At 46.0% G+C, this 15,830-nt stretch overlaps 1 protein-coding gene across 1 annotated transcript; it reads left to right on the top strand.

Annotated features, from left to right (window-relative positions):
• The first annotated feature begins 1,693 nt into the window (after positions 1–1,693).
• Positions 1,694–7,316, top strand: LOC142821303 (olfactory receptor 2A7-like). Its single transcript, XM_075912163.1, has 3 exons — positions 1,694–1,964; positions 2,250–2,632; positions 6,885–7,316. The coding sequence occupies exons 1-3, from the start codon at positions 1,694–1,696 to the stop codon at positions 7,314–7,316; spliced, it is 1,086 nt and encodes a 361-aa protein (XP_075768278.1).
• The last annotated feature ends 8,514 nt before the right edge of the window (positions 7,317–15,830 follow it).

The raw sequence follows: 15,830 nt of genomic DNA, 5'->3' as shown, positions 1-15,830 counted from the left end.
TTCACAGTGCTAATTTTGAAATAAATCTGTTTCCTGGGGCCTTCCTTAATCCTTGTGCAATGAGGTTTACAGGAAGCTGGAATAAGAAGCCTGTTATTTCAAATGAATTTCAAAAGAAAGGGTGTGCTGGGAAGAAGCGCAGAATGCTATTTCAGGAGAACAGACATTGTCCTAAATTAGTGCCGCTGTATATATGTGCCCCTAATCTCTGTATGGGTTTCTAGTGATTTCCGATTTTGTGCTATACATTTATGCTGCACTGGTGTGACTCCACCATTGCTCGTCCCAGATCTGTGTCGGAGAAAAGCAAGGAAGAGATTGCAGATTTATTGCTGCGAAAATTTTTGCTTTTACCAGATAACACAAACTCCGAATTTGCAAGAGAAAAAGAAAGGGGGGGGGAAGGTACCTCTCAACTGTGATAAGGAGGCTAATTAATTGGACTGAAAGTGTCCCATCCTTAGCTTTTGATGTAAAAATGAGCTGCTAAATGTAGGAAAGGCTGGTTTTGCGTTACACCTTTCCAATTTTTAGTTACAGACTAACACAGCTACCCCTCCAAGTCTGTCTATATAGTTCCACCTTTTCACTTTGTTTTCCCCCAACACATTCTCCCTCGTGGATAAAAATGACTCTTATTTCTCTCCTGACAAGTGCTCATTTTTACATTTCATACACTTTGTTGGACGGGGCTGGATTCTGGTCTCATTTGTGCATGTGTAAATCTGCAGGAAGCTGATGCAATTTACCTGGGTGTATCTGAGATTAGGGAGCCAGGCCATGGTATTAAGTTTTTCTTTTCTGGTTTGCCTTCATCTGTTTCCAAACCAAATCCTCATAGTGTTAGCTAGTAGTGTTAGCTATGGGTGTGGCCAAGTTTCACGGTTTCCTATAAAGTTTGTTTACAGCCACAAGTCCTGGCTCTCAGTGTTCTCAGCTGTTATTTAGCTCTTATTGACTCCTAACTGTCTCCTAAGAGCCCAGCAAGTGGCGTAACTATTGGTGATGCTGCCAGACAATATTGACCTCTGTGGTCCGGAAAATTCTCTGGTTCGGTACTGGTTAGGTCCCAAAGGTACCGGACTAGAGAGGTTTATTGTATCCTTGTTTGAGCTATTATGCTAAAAAGAGCAGTATAGCCTTGACAGCATAGACTAGCGCCCAAACACAGTCCCATCTGAGACCCTAGATATATAGCCAGGTGACTGCCCCAGGCAGACTGACCCGCCGGGACCTTACTGATAATTTTATCTTAATAGCTTGATCACAGCTAGTGCACATACATCTACCAAGGCAGAATTACATCTCCTCGCTGCAGGGCAGATGGACCTGTCATTCAGCTTATACTATCTCCTATTTCCAATCTACTGATTTAGTTTATGTCTTCTACATTTGTTGATAGGAATCTGATATCAAAGAGATATTTAAAAATCCAAGCCTAAAAGTATCGCTTTATAATTCAGTGGAGCTTAAGGGAGTTAGAAGGAGCATTTCTGCAACACTACAGGGGTTCTGACTCCATGAGTCACTGACCTCTTAATTATTTTTAGTCTTCCTCAGTCTATTAACAATTTCATTTTTCGAATGGAGAGATGCAGATTACCTACTCCAAAATTCTACCAATGAAACTGACCACTCATCCCAACTGTGCGATCCTCAATATTTAATGTTCTTCTTTTTCTAGAGACCTATGATGGAGAAAGTGGAAGGAAGAAACCAGACACTCATCACAGAATTCATCCTCTTAGGATTTGGGGAGGGCCCAGAACTCCGGCCCTTTCTCTTCTTTGTCTTCCTCATCATCTACTTTGTGACTTTGACCGGGAACCTCCTCATCATGGCACTAGTGGTGGCTGATCATCACCTCCACACCCCCATGTACTTCTTCCTGTGGAACCTGGCCTTCCTGGAGACTTCCTACACCTGCACCATCCTACCCAGGCTGCTGGTCAGTCTCCTGACTGGGGACAGAGCCATCTCCCTTAAGGGCTGCCTGGTGCAATTATATTTCTTTGGTATCCTGTCAACTATCGAAAATATGATCCTCACGGCCATGTCATACGATCGGTATCTAGCCATCTGCCACCCCCTCCGCTACGCTGCTCTGATGAATGGCAGGGTGTGTATCCAGCTTGTGTCAGCATCCTGGATAAGTAGCTTTCTGGGCTGTGCCCTTGTACATATTTTCTTTTTCCAATTAACATTCTGTGATTCAAAAGAAATTGACCATTTCTTCTGTGATTTCGCACCCATGCTACCGCTCTCTTGTAGCAGCACCCAGGTTTTGCAACTGGTGGCATTTATTGATGCTGCCATCGTGACACTTATACCTTGTGTAATGACCCTGGCCTCCTACGTTTGTATCATCGCCACCATCCTGAGAATCCCTTCCAGCACCGGGAGGAAAAAGGCCTTTTCCACCTGCTCCTCCCACCTCATGGTGGTGACACTTTACTATGGAATTGTGTTTGCTGTCTATGTGGTTCCAATAGTCAACACTCCCAATGAATCACAAAAGGTATTTTCTGTCTTCTGCACGGTCCTGACTCCCATGATTAACCCCATCATCTACTGCCTGAGAAACAAGGAGGTCAACGAGGCACTGAGAAAAGCTATTCGTAAGCTGCTTGCTGTCAGACACAGGAATAGAATCTGAAAGCACACATTTTAGCCTAAAATGTAATAGACATGAACTGAGATATGTGGGGTGCATGTACACAACACCCTAAACTTGAAATGAGCTACACAAGTTGCATTATGCAAATTGTGTATCTTATTTCAAATCTGTCTCCAATGAGCTTATTTTGAAATTTGGCTCGTCTACGCACCACCAACTTTTGTAATAACTTGCTATTTCAAGCAATGCTTCATCTCTCACATAATGAAGGTTACCGAGATAGTGAAATAGGGTTCCCATTATTTTGAAAAGTTTGAGTAGATGCAGGGTAGCTATTTCGGGATATATCTGGTATCCTGAAATAGCCGTGCAGTGTAAACATACCCTAAGACACGGTCCAGTTCTTGCTTGCTTGGTTGCATTCTTGGGGTATGTCTACACTACCCCGCTAGTTCGAACTAGCGGGGTAATGTATGCATACCGCACTTGCTAATGAAGCCCGGGACTTGAATTTCCCGGGCTTCATTAGCATAAGCGGGGAGCCGCCATTTTTAAATCCCCGCTGCTTCGAACCCCGTGTAGCGCGGCTACACGGGGCTCGAACTAGGTAGTTCGGACTAGGGTCCTATTCCGAACTACCGTTACTCCTCGTGAAACGAGGTGTACCGGTAGTTCGGAATAGGCACCCTAGTCCGAACTACCTAGTTCGAGCCCCGTGTAGCCGCGCTACACGGGGTTCGAAGCAGCGGGGATTTAAAAATGGCGGCTCCCCGCTTATGCTAATGAAGCCCGGGAAATTCAAATCCCGGGCTTCATTAGCAAGTGCGGTATGCATACATTACCCCGCTAGTTCGAACTAGCGGGGTAGTGTAGACATACCCTTGCTTTCTACTACTTTTGGAGTATTCATCTTTTATACATTTAATACACATCTCTTTATGCAAACCTTGATACCGTATACTTTTTTTTTTTTAAAACAAAATTCATCTTTTTTTCCCCTCTGCTTCATTTATCCGCACATAAACTTTACTGCCCAAATTCTTCAGGGAGATGAACATAGTTGGAGTGTTCTACGTCTTCTCAACATCCACAGAATCCAGCGACATTCATTCTCCACTCATGGCATGCCATTGTAGGTGAAACAGAGAGCTGGAAAAGTGGGCCTGTGGCTTGAACCAAAGTCAGCAAGGATTATACCGTGAGTAATAGACCATGTTCAAAGCAGATATTTGCCTGCAAGTCTGTGTCTTTCGGCACTAGAACAGCTGGCACTGCTAATAGCACATGAAGGGTGCGTCTAAACTACATGGCTCCATCGATGGAGCCATGTAGATTAGGCTGATCGGCAAAGGGAAATGAAGCAGTGATTTAAATAATTGTGGCTTCATTGAAATTTAAATGGCTGCTGCGCCGAGCCGACAAACAGCTGATCAGCTCTTTGTCGGTTCAGCGCGCTAGTCTGGACACTCCCGCGCCGACCTGAAAGCCTTTAATGACCTCCCCATTATGCCTCGTAGGATGAGGTTTACTGGGGAGGTCAATACAGGGCTTTCATGTCCAGACTGTCCCGATCTGCCGACAAACAGCTGATCGGCAGAACGGGGCAGCCATTTAAATTTAAATGAAGCTGCTATTATTTAAATCGCAGCTTCATTTCCCTTTGCCGAACAAACAAATCTACAAGGCTCCGTCGATGGAGCTATGTAGTCTAGATGTACCCGAAATGTGGAAATACCTGCCATCAGGACAGCACAGGGACCCCCAGCAAAGTACATAATAAAAACAGTTTGAAACAACAAGAGGAAAAGCAGAATAATGAGCAGTGAATGCTTTGGAGGAAAGTCCAAGGGGAGGTGCCAAATGTCTCATACGTTTGGTGTGTATCACAAATTGTTCATTTCTGTCTATAAATGTTGGGGGACCTCTCAACTCTTTGGCCGGTCTAGGGGGTGATAGTGAAATCCATACTATCGACAGAGCTGTGTCCATTGTCCTGAGCCCAAATACATAGCGGCTCAGAGGTCATCTGGCTACTGACACCAATTAATGTCCTTTGACAATAAACCTAACTCAGATGCCTTCATATCTTATCTGAGTCTGAGGTCATTGGGACTCTCGTGAAGTCTATTCTGCTGGCTCCCTGCACGGAGCTGGCAGGTGATACTGAGCCTGCGTTTTCATAGGTTGCCAAAGGTTTCTCATCACTGACAGAGCAAATCTGTGAGGACGTCATCCCAGTGAATCCTGAATTTGCTGTGTCGCTGTCCTGGACTACCACCACCTGAACCCCCTGTCCTGGAGGACCTGAGCAATGCCTGATAGTGTTGCTATAATAGTGTGATGCAGTAACACAGCTAACCCAACCTGTTGGTAGCTACAACTAAAGAAGGCACTTTCAAGAGTGCATTGTAGGTGCTTCCCACTTCTCTGGCAGGGCTGCTCAGCCCTCTTAGCATCAATACGAGGATCACTAGCCCAATAACGTGATACAACATGGCCCTAGGCCCTGTGCAAAGAGAGACCCAAGAGCCAGTCCCTGCCCCACAACACTTCCAATCTAACTAATCCCCGTTTAGCTGGACCATTTGCTCCTGTTCCTTTTCATCATGCAGGAGCAGCCCAAAGCACCTTGAGTTTACCAGGGGATTGGGGCTTCAGAGCAAGGTGGGGAACCCAGGCCTCTCGGCAGGTGTTCCGAGCTCCACGGTAGAACAGCCAATGGGCCCCTCACAGGCATGGCCTGCTTGACATTTGGGCAGAGGGGCACTTGAGCAGGCTGGTGCCCTTGGAGATTCATGTTGCATGGGGACAGAGATATACCTTGTAGTGGCTGCATGTTGCAAATGTGTTTCCTTGGTTCTCTGGGAGCTACAGAAAGTCACCTCCTGGATGTAGGACCCTGCGTTACTCAATATGTATGAGAAGAAGGGGCTGTTCCCTGGTAACAGCCAGCTCTTGATAAGTTAGCATAAGAACATGGTAGATGTCAAAATACAGTGGAACCAAATAAATGAAGTGATTTACGATAGAATGCATCCATATTGTGTAACATTGCAGTGCTTGTAAAATGATTGAAAAGAGAATGATGTCTGGTGGACAGGTTGACCACATTAAAACAATCAATAGCTCCATGGGTACGTCTACACAGCAGAGCTAAAATCAAATGAAGTTACACAACTTCAGCAATGTCAATTGCGTAGTTCAAGTTGGAAGAGCTTTCTTTGGCTGTTGGCCACAGTCTACATGGGAGGAAGTCGAAAGAAGAGCGCTTGTCCTTCCACTCTCCTTACGCCTCATGAAACGAGGGTGACAGGAGTAAGAGTAAGAAGTCCTCCAGCTCAACATTATGGCCACATAATGGCTTGCTGTGTAGACATAGTTCTTTGTTATTTTGAAGTGTCAGTTATTCCAAAATAACGCTGCTGTATAGACGTACCGCATGTGTCAACTTCCCAGCTGCTGAAAGTGGGAGTGGGGAAAATAAGGGCCCAGAGATGGATGTGGCTCTTGGCTTGTCTAAATCCAGCCCCTGATGCTTGGGGCTCCCCCCAGTGTTGGGAAGCCCATGTTATCGCTACAGCCCCTTACCATGGCCCCATGGGGTCGGAATATCCAAAGGCTATAGCTCAGCCCTTCCAGGCTGTGGTGAGGAAGGGGAATATGAGGAGTGTCTTTCTCCTTCTCAGTGGGGGCTCATATCAATGAGGAGTGATATGGAAAGAGGAATACAGGGGTTACCGAAAGAGCATGTTTGCTCTTCCACTAAAAAAAACAGAACAAACGCATCCCTGGATGCAGAAGAGTTTTTTGGGGATATCTCTGGAATCCTTATAAATTCCTGCAGTCTAGCCAGATCTTCGCTGGGTTGAGACCGGATGTGTAGGCTGTGGGGTGGGAATGAGGGATTTGGGAGTGGGAAGGGGTAAGAGGAGCAAGCTCTGGGAGGAAATCTGGATGCAGGAAGATGTGGAGAAGGGGACGTTGGCTCGGGGAGGGGGCTCCAGGCAGGCAGTGCTGGGGTCAGATGGAGGTTTGGGGTACTAAGCCAGCCACAGGCTTGTGGATCTGAGGGTGGAGGAATTTGGGTTGGGGTATGTGAGGGGATCAGGGCAGGGGGTTCCAGTGTATGATAGGCTCAGATGTAGGGTCTAGGGGAAAGGAGGGTACAGGAGTGTTATGATGCTGTGGCCAGATGGGGGCTTGGCCAGGCTTCATTTTGAAATAAAATGTTATGCATATATATGTTGTACATATTTTCTTTTTCCAGTTAACATTCTGTGATTCAAAAGAAATTTGTAGCAGCACCCAGATTTTGCAACTAGTGGCAATTACTGATGCTGCCATCATGACACTTGTACCTTGTGCAATGAGCCTGGCTTCCTACGTTTGTATCATCGCCACCATCCTGAGAATCCCTTCCACCACCGGGAAGCAAAAGGCCTTTTCCACCTGCTCCTCCCACCTCATGGTGGTGACACTTTACTATGGAATCGTTTTTGCTGTCTATGTGGTTCCAATAGTCAGCACTCCTGAAGTATCGCAGAAAGCATTTTCTGTCTTCTGCAGAGTCCTGACTCCCATGATCAATCCCATCATCTACTGCCTGAGAAACAAGGAGGTCAACGAATCCCTGAGAAAAGCTATTCGTAAACTGGTTGCTGTCAGACACAGGAACAGAATTGGAAAGCACAAATTTTAGCATAAAATGATATAGAGGTGAACAGAAGTACTTAGAGGCTACGTCTAGACTGACATGATTTTCCGCAAATGCTTTTAACGGAAAAGTTTTCCGTTAAAAGCATTTGCGGAAAAGAGCGTATAGATTGGCACGGATGCTTTTGCGCCAAAAAGTCCCGTTCGCCTTTTCGCAATTGGGGCTTTTTTGCGCAAAAAAAAATTTGAGCTGTCTACACTGGCCCTTTTGCCCATACAAGAGCAGCATAGCATTTCCGCAAGAAGCACTGATTTCTTACATGAGATCGTCAGTGTTCTTGCAGAAATTCAATCGGCCAGTGTAGACAACTGGCAAGTTTTTCCAGAAAAGCAGCTGCTTTTGCAGAAAATTTGCCAGTCTAGACACAGCCAGAGTGTGCCTACACATCACCCTAACCTCGAAATAAGATACGCAAGTTGCACATCCTATTTCCAATCCATTTTAAAATAGCTTATTTTGAAATTTGGCACATCTACACAGTGCCAAATTTCAAAATAACACGCTATTCCCAGCCATTACTTAACCCTCATGCAACGAGGTTTACCAAGATGGCGAAATAGCGTACCTGTTATTTTGAAAAATATATAGAAATAATGTGTTGCTTGTGCAGGTGCGGGGTAGCTATTTCGGAATACCTCCAGTATACCAAAATCGCCGTGCCATGTAGACATACCTAAGACACTTTCCAATTCTTGCTTGCTTGCTTTCACTTTCTTTTACTTTCCTTTTTTCTGGCTTGCTTTCTTCCTCTTGTCTTTCTTGCTCTTTCTTTCTCACTTGCTATTTCTTTCTTGCTTGCTTGCTTAGGCAGGACCAACCCGAACTAAATCAACCCAGCCAGGGCTTTGTCAAGCTGAGACTTAAAAAGCCTCTAGGGATGGAGATTCCAATGCCTCCTTAAGTAACCCATTCCAGCACTTCACCATCCTCCTAGTGAAATAGTTTTTCCTAATATCCAACCTAGACCTCCTCCACTGCAACTTGAGACCATTGCTCCTTGTTCTGCCATCTGCCACTACTTTGAACAGCCTCTCTCCGCCCTCTTTGGAACCTCCCTTCAGGAAGTTGAAGGCTGCTCTTAAATCCCCCCTCACTCTTCTCTTCTGCAGACTAAACAAGCTTCAGTCTTTCCGTATAGGTCATGTGCCCCAGCCTTCTAATCTTTTTGGTCGCCCTCCGTTGGACCCTCTGCAATACATCCACATCATTCCTGTAGTTGGGGGCCCAGAACTGGACACAATACTCCAGATGTGGCCTCACCAGAGCCGAATAAAGGAGAATAATCACTTCTCTGGATCTGCTGACAATGCTCCTCCTAATGCACCCTAATATGCCATTAGCCTTCTTGACTACAAGGGCGCCCTTCTCATCCAGTGTCATCCCCAGGTCCTTTTCTGCAGAACCACTACTTCGCCAGTCAGTCCCCAGCCTGTAGCAATACTTGGGATTCTTTCCTCTGAAGAGCAGGTGTGACGGCGCGTTGGGGGTCCCCCGTCTCCTGCACCCCGAAATGGCACAAACAGACTGCACCAGCCGGTGGAATAGAGGAAGTTTATTGCCTCTCCAGGATACAGCACAGCACAGATGGAATCTGGTCACAGAGCTGGGCTAGGATGCCTCAGGCCCCCTTGAGATGGGGGAGACTGGGCCCCTAAACTCCAGCCCCTTCCCCTAGGCTCTCCTCCATGCTCTCAGACAGCCAGCAAACAACTAACTAAATTCCCTTCCAGCCCTGCCCCCCAGTCAGGGCAGCATTCCACCTTCCTTTGTTCCTCTCCATGGGGGGTGTCTGGCCACTGGTTCAACAAGTTTGGCACTACCTTTGCATAGTGAGGTTTTCCCTGCTGGGTCTTGCTCCAGACAGCAGGGGTCACCACAGCCCAGCAAGTACCCCCACTACGTCACAGCAGGACTCTGCACTTGTCCTTGTTGAATCTCATCAGATTTCTTTTGGCCCAATCCTCCAATTAATAAAGATGTTGAACAAAACCAGCCCTATGCGACTTCGCAAATTTCAGCCTACAATTTGTCACCAAGACCCTGACAGAAATTTGTTCCTGCATATGAAATAGTGACCAAACCCCGAATTAGAGAATAAATTCTCACTGAGTCTCCCTGGTATTTGTGTTCTGTCTTCAACTTTTTTCAGTCCTCTTTTTTGCGGAAAAACACTGATATTCCCCTGTTCTATTTTTAACTTTTTAGATAGAATTGCTCTCCTCCCCACCCTTCTGTGGTGCCCGGAGGCAGAGCCATTTGAGGTGCCCAGATGGGTGGTTTTGGAGGTATGTTGGATGTGTCTAGCCCAAAGTGATTGGTGAATACAAATGAGCTGAATATTTTCAGCAAAGTCTCTCAAAAACTTTCAGGACTTAGAGACTGGCCCACCCCGTCATACTGTTTATCCTAAAGGTGAGTACACTTGGGGTATGTCTAGACTATAGGGTTTTGTCAACAAAAGTGGACTTTTGTCGACAAAACTATACCTACGTCTACACTGCCGCTGAGTTCTGTCACCATAACGTTGACAGAACTCTACAGTTTTGTTGAAGGCTGTAAACCTCATTCTACGAGGAATAACGCCTTTTGTCGACACAGTTCTGTTGACAGAAGGAGTTATTGCATCTACATTGTCCTTTGAGTCTACACTGTCATGTCGACAAAGCAGCTTGCTTTGTTGACAGAACTGGATGTAGTCTAGACGCTCTTTGTCGACAGAAGCTTGGTCGACAGTATGTGTCGACAAAACTTCTGTTGACAAAATCCTGTAGCCTAGACGTATTGTAGTGGAAGAACCTTATTCATTGTCCCTCCTGCCTGATTCGGAGGAAGTGATCAGTCCTCATGTTCAAAGCAAACGTGAAGGCCCATGGAGCACACTCCACACAAGCTTTCTGTCTCTCTCCGCTGTTGACCTGGTTCTATGTGGGATGCATATTTAAATGCTCATTTAAGAACTTGGGTCTCCCACAGCGAAGAGAGCAATTTGATATCCAGACTACAGAGTCAGCTGTAGACGTACCTGCGGGCCAAAAGATGATTTATTTTCATGAAAAAAAACAGGGTATGTCTACACACTATTTTTATTTTGGGAGAAAGATGCAAATAGGGCTGCACATTTGCATACTTCCTCTAGTATGGTGAGGGGAGAGCATGAGGAACAGGCTCTGGCAGGAGCTGGGTTGTGGGGTGCAGACTATGGGAGGGAGTTTGGGTGGGAGAGGAAGGGCGGGGCGGATTCTGAAGGGAGTTTGGGTGCAGGGACTCTGGGATTGAGCGGGGTGGAGTGCAGGGGAGGGGTCATCACTTCCCTTGGATGACTTCCAAATGCTCCTAGCTCAACCTGCTGGCAGCGGCTTGGAGGCAGGGAGGTCAGGGGATCTCTGTGTGATGCTGCCCACAGGTACCACCCTTGCAACTCCCCACTGACCTGGCAGACACACCCTCCCGCTCCCAGGAGCCATGGGGAGAGGCCAACTGCTTCCTGGCGCAGAGCTAGGTTGGGCTTGAAGTTGGGCCCCTCTTTGCCTGCAGTCAGCGTCTACGGGGGCATCTTTTTCTCACAGAGGCCACTGATGAACAGAAAAAACAATCATTTGGGCGAGCAGGGGGCCCTTGGCTTGGGGGTGGGGCCAGAAAGCAGAGGATCAAGTGGTGAAACCAGTCTCCGGGCTGGGGTAGAGGTGAACTGTAAACTCAAAACACCTCTGGGAGTGGGGCGCTGGGATGGTGGCTGTGAGGTCTCCTCAAAAACTGGAAGCATCGATGTTGGCCTAGGAGGCCTTAGTCAACTGGGCCATAGCGTTCCATTTCCATGAAGGGTAGGAAAGGAGCAACCAACCAGTGGGACCCAACGCAATGGTCGGGCACAACGAGTGGGGCAGTTGCATGGGATTATTTGGCCTACACCTTCCTTATCCTCCTGTTATGCCAGCTAACCCAGAACAGCATGATCAGTGTGCTATTACACCAGCTGTGGATGCAGAACTTTGGATAGATGCCAGTTGAAGGTATTTGACCAAAGCGACAGGGAGGGAGATATTTTCACAGGCCTGAAATGAAATGACTCAAAGACATATCTTAGTTCTGGTCTAGTATAGGCCTGGAATGTGCTTTCATGCCCTTCGGTACATGGTACCCCATGGAGAAACAGGGTGTACAGCTGTTTCTTCTCAAATGAATGGCGCAATGCTTTTACTTGTACACAGAAAAGGTGTAAAAAGATGTCTAGAGAGGTGTAATTTTGGGAGGACAGCTGTGTTAGGAGACTACAACGCGACACCATGAGATGGCCTCCTAGAGACTGGTTTAGCAGGGAACCTTTTGTTCTGTGCTACATTATTCTTAGGTTTTAGCCGTAAACTTGACTGTCCTCTGATATTTGTTCTCTTGAATATATTTGATAATGGAGCAAAGTGGGGGAAGGGATTTACTGTCCCATTCGTTAACACTGATGACCCTTGCAATTGGTTGCAAACTTGGACTGCTTCTACCTATACCTCTCCAAGATTCAACTCCCCAAACCCCTTAAGTATAGACACATAATGGGCACCAAACCGTTCTCTCTCTCTCATGATGGCTCCTTTATGCCAATATTTTGCACATTGTGTTTATTGGCGAGACCCACGTACCTTTCTAGTTCAGTGAAAGACTCTTACTCATTGACTACAAGGATTTTGGGTCAGGGCCTTTAAGGGACAAAGGGAGCCATTATTTTCTGTGCATCAAACATGAGCGGGGATACTTGTCTCCCTCTTAGACTCTCAATATAAACAAACACCCTCTTTATTCACATTTTACAATTCAACCATTCACCTCCACCCATCCCATCCCATATCAACTGCAGTATCTTTCTCACTGTGAGAGACAGCGTACGTCTAAACTACATGCCTCTGTCACCAGAGGCATGTAGATTAGGCTACCCGACAGAGTAAAATGAAGAGGCGATTTAAATAATCGCCGCTTCATTTAAATTTACATGGCTGCCGCGTTGAGCCGACAAACAGATGATCAGCTGTTTGTCGGCTCAGCGCGATAGTCTGGACGCTCCCCTGCCGACATCAAAGGGAGTTGTCGACAACCCAGGTATGCCTCACAGAGCCGTTCGCTCTGTTGTTGCAGACCAGACAGATGGGTGCAGGTTATTCCATCAAGTGTGAAAGAGGGAACTTTCAAAAGGAGCACACAAAGGTTAGGTGCCCAACTCCCTTTGACATTCAAAATCAAGTGGGTGCCTACCACCCATAGTCTCCTTTAAAAATCACAGCCATCGGCAAGAAACCAACTGAAACTTTATTCAGAGGCAACTTAGGAGGGCTTCTTGGCCTGTGTTTGGAGTTCCAAGTCCAGAGATCTGAGTGACCTGGGAGCTTTAGCGCAAGAGCATTTAATTTTTCTTCTAGAAAATACAATTGATATTGGCTCCATTTTTGTATTATTCTAGCAGGTCCACTCAACTAACGTATCAGTTGAAGAGAGATTCCAACTGAGATCAAATGTTCTGTCTACATGAATGTCCTATATCATCAGTCCTTCCCCTTTATTCCGTTCTCCATCTTTTCAGTCAAAGTTTCTCCTGTCCTTTGCCCTTTGGAATTTGTGTTTTTACTAATCTCAAGGGAGAAATTATGGAGAACAACTATGTTTATATCACTGTTTTCTCTGTCTAAAAGTAAATATTAATGTTCCTCGGAGCAATAATTTCAAATTCCCACCAGCGGAAATAGTGAGGAAGATGACATCATCTCATAGTAAGGAGAAATTATGAACCAGGACATACACTAATTCCTGTGTAAAGAAAGAAAACTAAAATATAGCATGTAGAGTTGGAAGATCCAGACACACAGACAGGAATGCAAAACTCAGTTTACTGAGATAACTATCAATGGTAAAAGAGACTGGATAACACAGCAGAAAAACAAAAAAACTTCTCTGAGATGTTCTTAAGGAAGGTTTAGGGTGAGGATGTAGCTGGCAATGGATCAACAGTATGAAAAGTAAAGCTTCACAATTAAAATGACATCTATAGATTTAGAACATTAAAATGCGTCCATGTATCCAATGTGTCAGAAAAAAATATGGTTGCTGGTTCGGTCCAGGAGGAATGAAAATGAAGGTAGACGGTGCACCTAAAATTATATCTATTTGCAATATTATGATATGATTGGATATGAATTTGAATTCTGTTCATGTATGACGGGTGATTCAAGGTGTTGATTAAAATGTCACGATTTGCTGAGTATAATTCTCCTGTTAATATGCACATATCATGTTTGTGATTCAATGAGCAACTATTAACTAAGCATCTGTACTTCAAATGTGATACTTGGAGATGTCCCACAGGGTAAGACAGTTTAGATAGTTGTGTGTGAAGAACCTAATCAAGATAACGAGTCACTGGGGTAAACCACGGGCATGAGGAGAAACAGGTCTCTCTCATGGTGAGCCATCCTTAGAGCATTATAAGGAGCTTGGAAGTGACAATTTGCTAGGAATCTCCAAGGGCAGGTGGGCAGGTCCCATGTCTCATGAGACGTCTGTATTTTTCCACAAACTGGTCTGGGACCCAAGTTCTGAGACAAAGGATTCCCACCCTATTTTTAAGCTATATAAGGTGGGGAGTGATCTCCTCCGTTCTTCACTCCCCACACAAGAGGGCTCCTGGGAAGACTTGAGGAAGAAAGACTGAAGAAGGGGAAGGGCTACACCCAGACCAAAAGCGGCAAGGAGTCCTGTGGCACCATCCTGAGTATGGAAAACTGAGAAATCCAGACTGCAAACCAAATGCATCTAGTGCTATGAGAATCTGCCAGACTGCTGGTATCATCACTCAGGGTGAGAAACTATTCATTCCTACTCAATTTAACTAGTCTGTTATTTTCAATTTAGGAGAATTTGTATTATTAATTTTTTGTGCATTTTCTGGTCATCTGCTCCTATCCCTTACAATGGCTTAAAATCTATTTTCTCTCATTAATAACCTAGTTTCTAGTGGTAACCTAAGTCAGTGCACCTGGAAGTGACATTTCTTGGGGAAAATCTCAGCTTGGTTAGCACAAGTGGGCATGTTCCTTTCCATTTTGAGGGAGAAGCGAACCAAGGAATAAAACTTTCCTGCTCAGTGTTCTGATCAGGGCAAGCGGGTACAGTCCTGGAGACCTAGGTTGGGGAGCTGGGGAATGTCTTGACTGTAGCTTCTCTATTGTTGGTTCATGCAGAGGCTGGTCTGAGAGCCTGTGGGTACCTGTACTTGGGTGTGTCTCTACCTGTGTGAATGCTGGAGGAACGGTAGGTCTGGAAGCAGGGGATCAGAGGGCTCACTGGAACCCCAGTTCCAGGTAGCCCCCTCAGGGTATTCATCAGAGTCAGATTATAGGTTAAACAAGCATAAGGAAGAGCCGTGAATGGCTCCCAGATTTAGTACATAAGAACAGCCACACTGAGTCAGACCAAATGTCCATCTAGCCCAGTATCCTGTCTTTGGAGAGTGGCCAATGCCAATGGCCAATGCCAGGGGGAGTGAACAGAACAGAGAATCATCAAGTGGTCCATCTCCTGTTACCCCCTTCCCTTTTCCCCACTAGCATAGAATCCCTGGTGAATAGGAACAACCTTTACTGACTGTCACAGGGCACTTGCCCAGCACTGTCCCTTTAAGGGAAAACCCCAGCCCGGAGCAAGGGCTTGGAGTAAAGCCCCAGTGAGACAGGCCTCATCAATTGGGGCCCAGCTGGGGGCTATTTAATGACAGGCTCCTGGAGGGAGAGAGGGGAATTGGCTGCTGCTCTGGGAGGAGAGCAGTAAGAGCCTGGCTGATGGAGGAGTAGGAGGTTCCTAGGAGCTAGGGCAGCGCTGGTGAGGGCAGTGTCCTGAACAGGACGCCGTGATGAAGAGAAAGAGGGGAGACACCCCCTAAAGACAGGCACCCAGTGGGGCAGAAAGGAGTAATTCCAAGGACAGCCGGATGGCGGTGAGTCGGCCCCCTCACGCTGACATTTGTTCTTTGGTCTCCAGAAGATATTTGGGAATGAACCAAGCAAGTGAAGTGATTTACCAGACAACGAATCAACACTAAGCAACTTGCATTGATTGCAATCTCGTTAGAGAGAGGATAGGGTCTCTTGGACTGGTTATAAGGTGCCATCCTGGAAACAGCTGGAAAAGAGGGTCCAAACAATTCTTAATCTCTCTACGCCTCACGAGCTCCAGCACCGTGGATCTGATAATTATGAGCCATATCCAAAACCCTTTGTAGTTAAGGAAAGGGTCTTATTCTTTGACTTTGCAGTCAATGGGGTTTTGTGTCAGGTGCCACAGAGGTGACAGGTGTTTTCTCTACATCTGATAGGGATTGTCATCTGTCCATTTTCCCTGCTCATTTTCAGAATAAAGTGTTACATTTTACAGCAGATAAATCCACCTCCACCTTTCCCATTCAGCTTCCACAGTATATTTGCTCACACCAATGTGCCCTTTAATGTGTTTGTCCATGTGCAGAAC

The sequence above is a fragment of the Pelodiscus sinensis genome, chromosome 30 (genome assembly GCF_049634645.1).
Source record: "Pelodiscus sinensis isolate JC-2024 chromosome 30, ASM4963464v1, whole genome shotgun sequence".
NCBI classification, from domain to species: domain Eukaryota; kingdom Metazoa; phylum Chordata; order Testudines; family Trionychidae; genus Pelodiscus; species Pelodiscus sinensis.
This window is presented reverse-complemented; position numbering and strand designations above follow the sequence as displayed.

Coding starts and splice junctions, on each gene's coding strand:
- LOC142821303 (XM_075912163.1), top strand. CDS start 1,694: ATGGAGAAAGTGGAAGGAAGAAACCAGACACTCATCACAGAATTCATC. Junction 1,965..2,249: donor GCTGGTCAGTCTCCTGACTG/GGGACAGAGCCA, acceptor GTGATTTCGCAC/CCATGCTACCGCTCTCTTGT. Junction 2,633..6,884: donor CTATTCGTAAGCTGCTTGCT/GTCAGACACAGG, acceptor TTCTTTTTCCAG/TTAACATTCTGTGATTCAAA.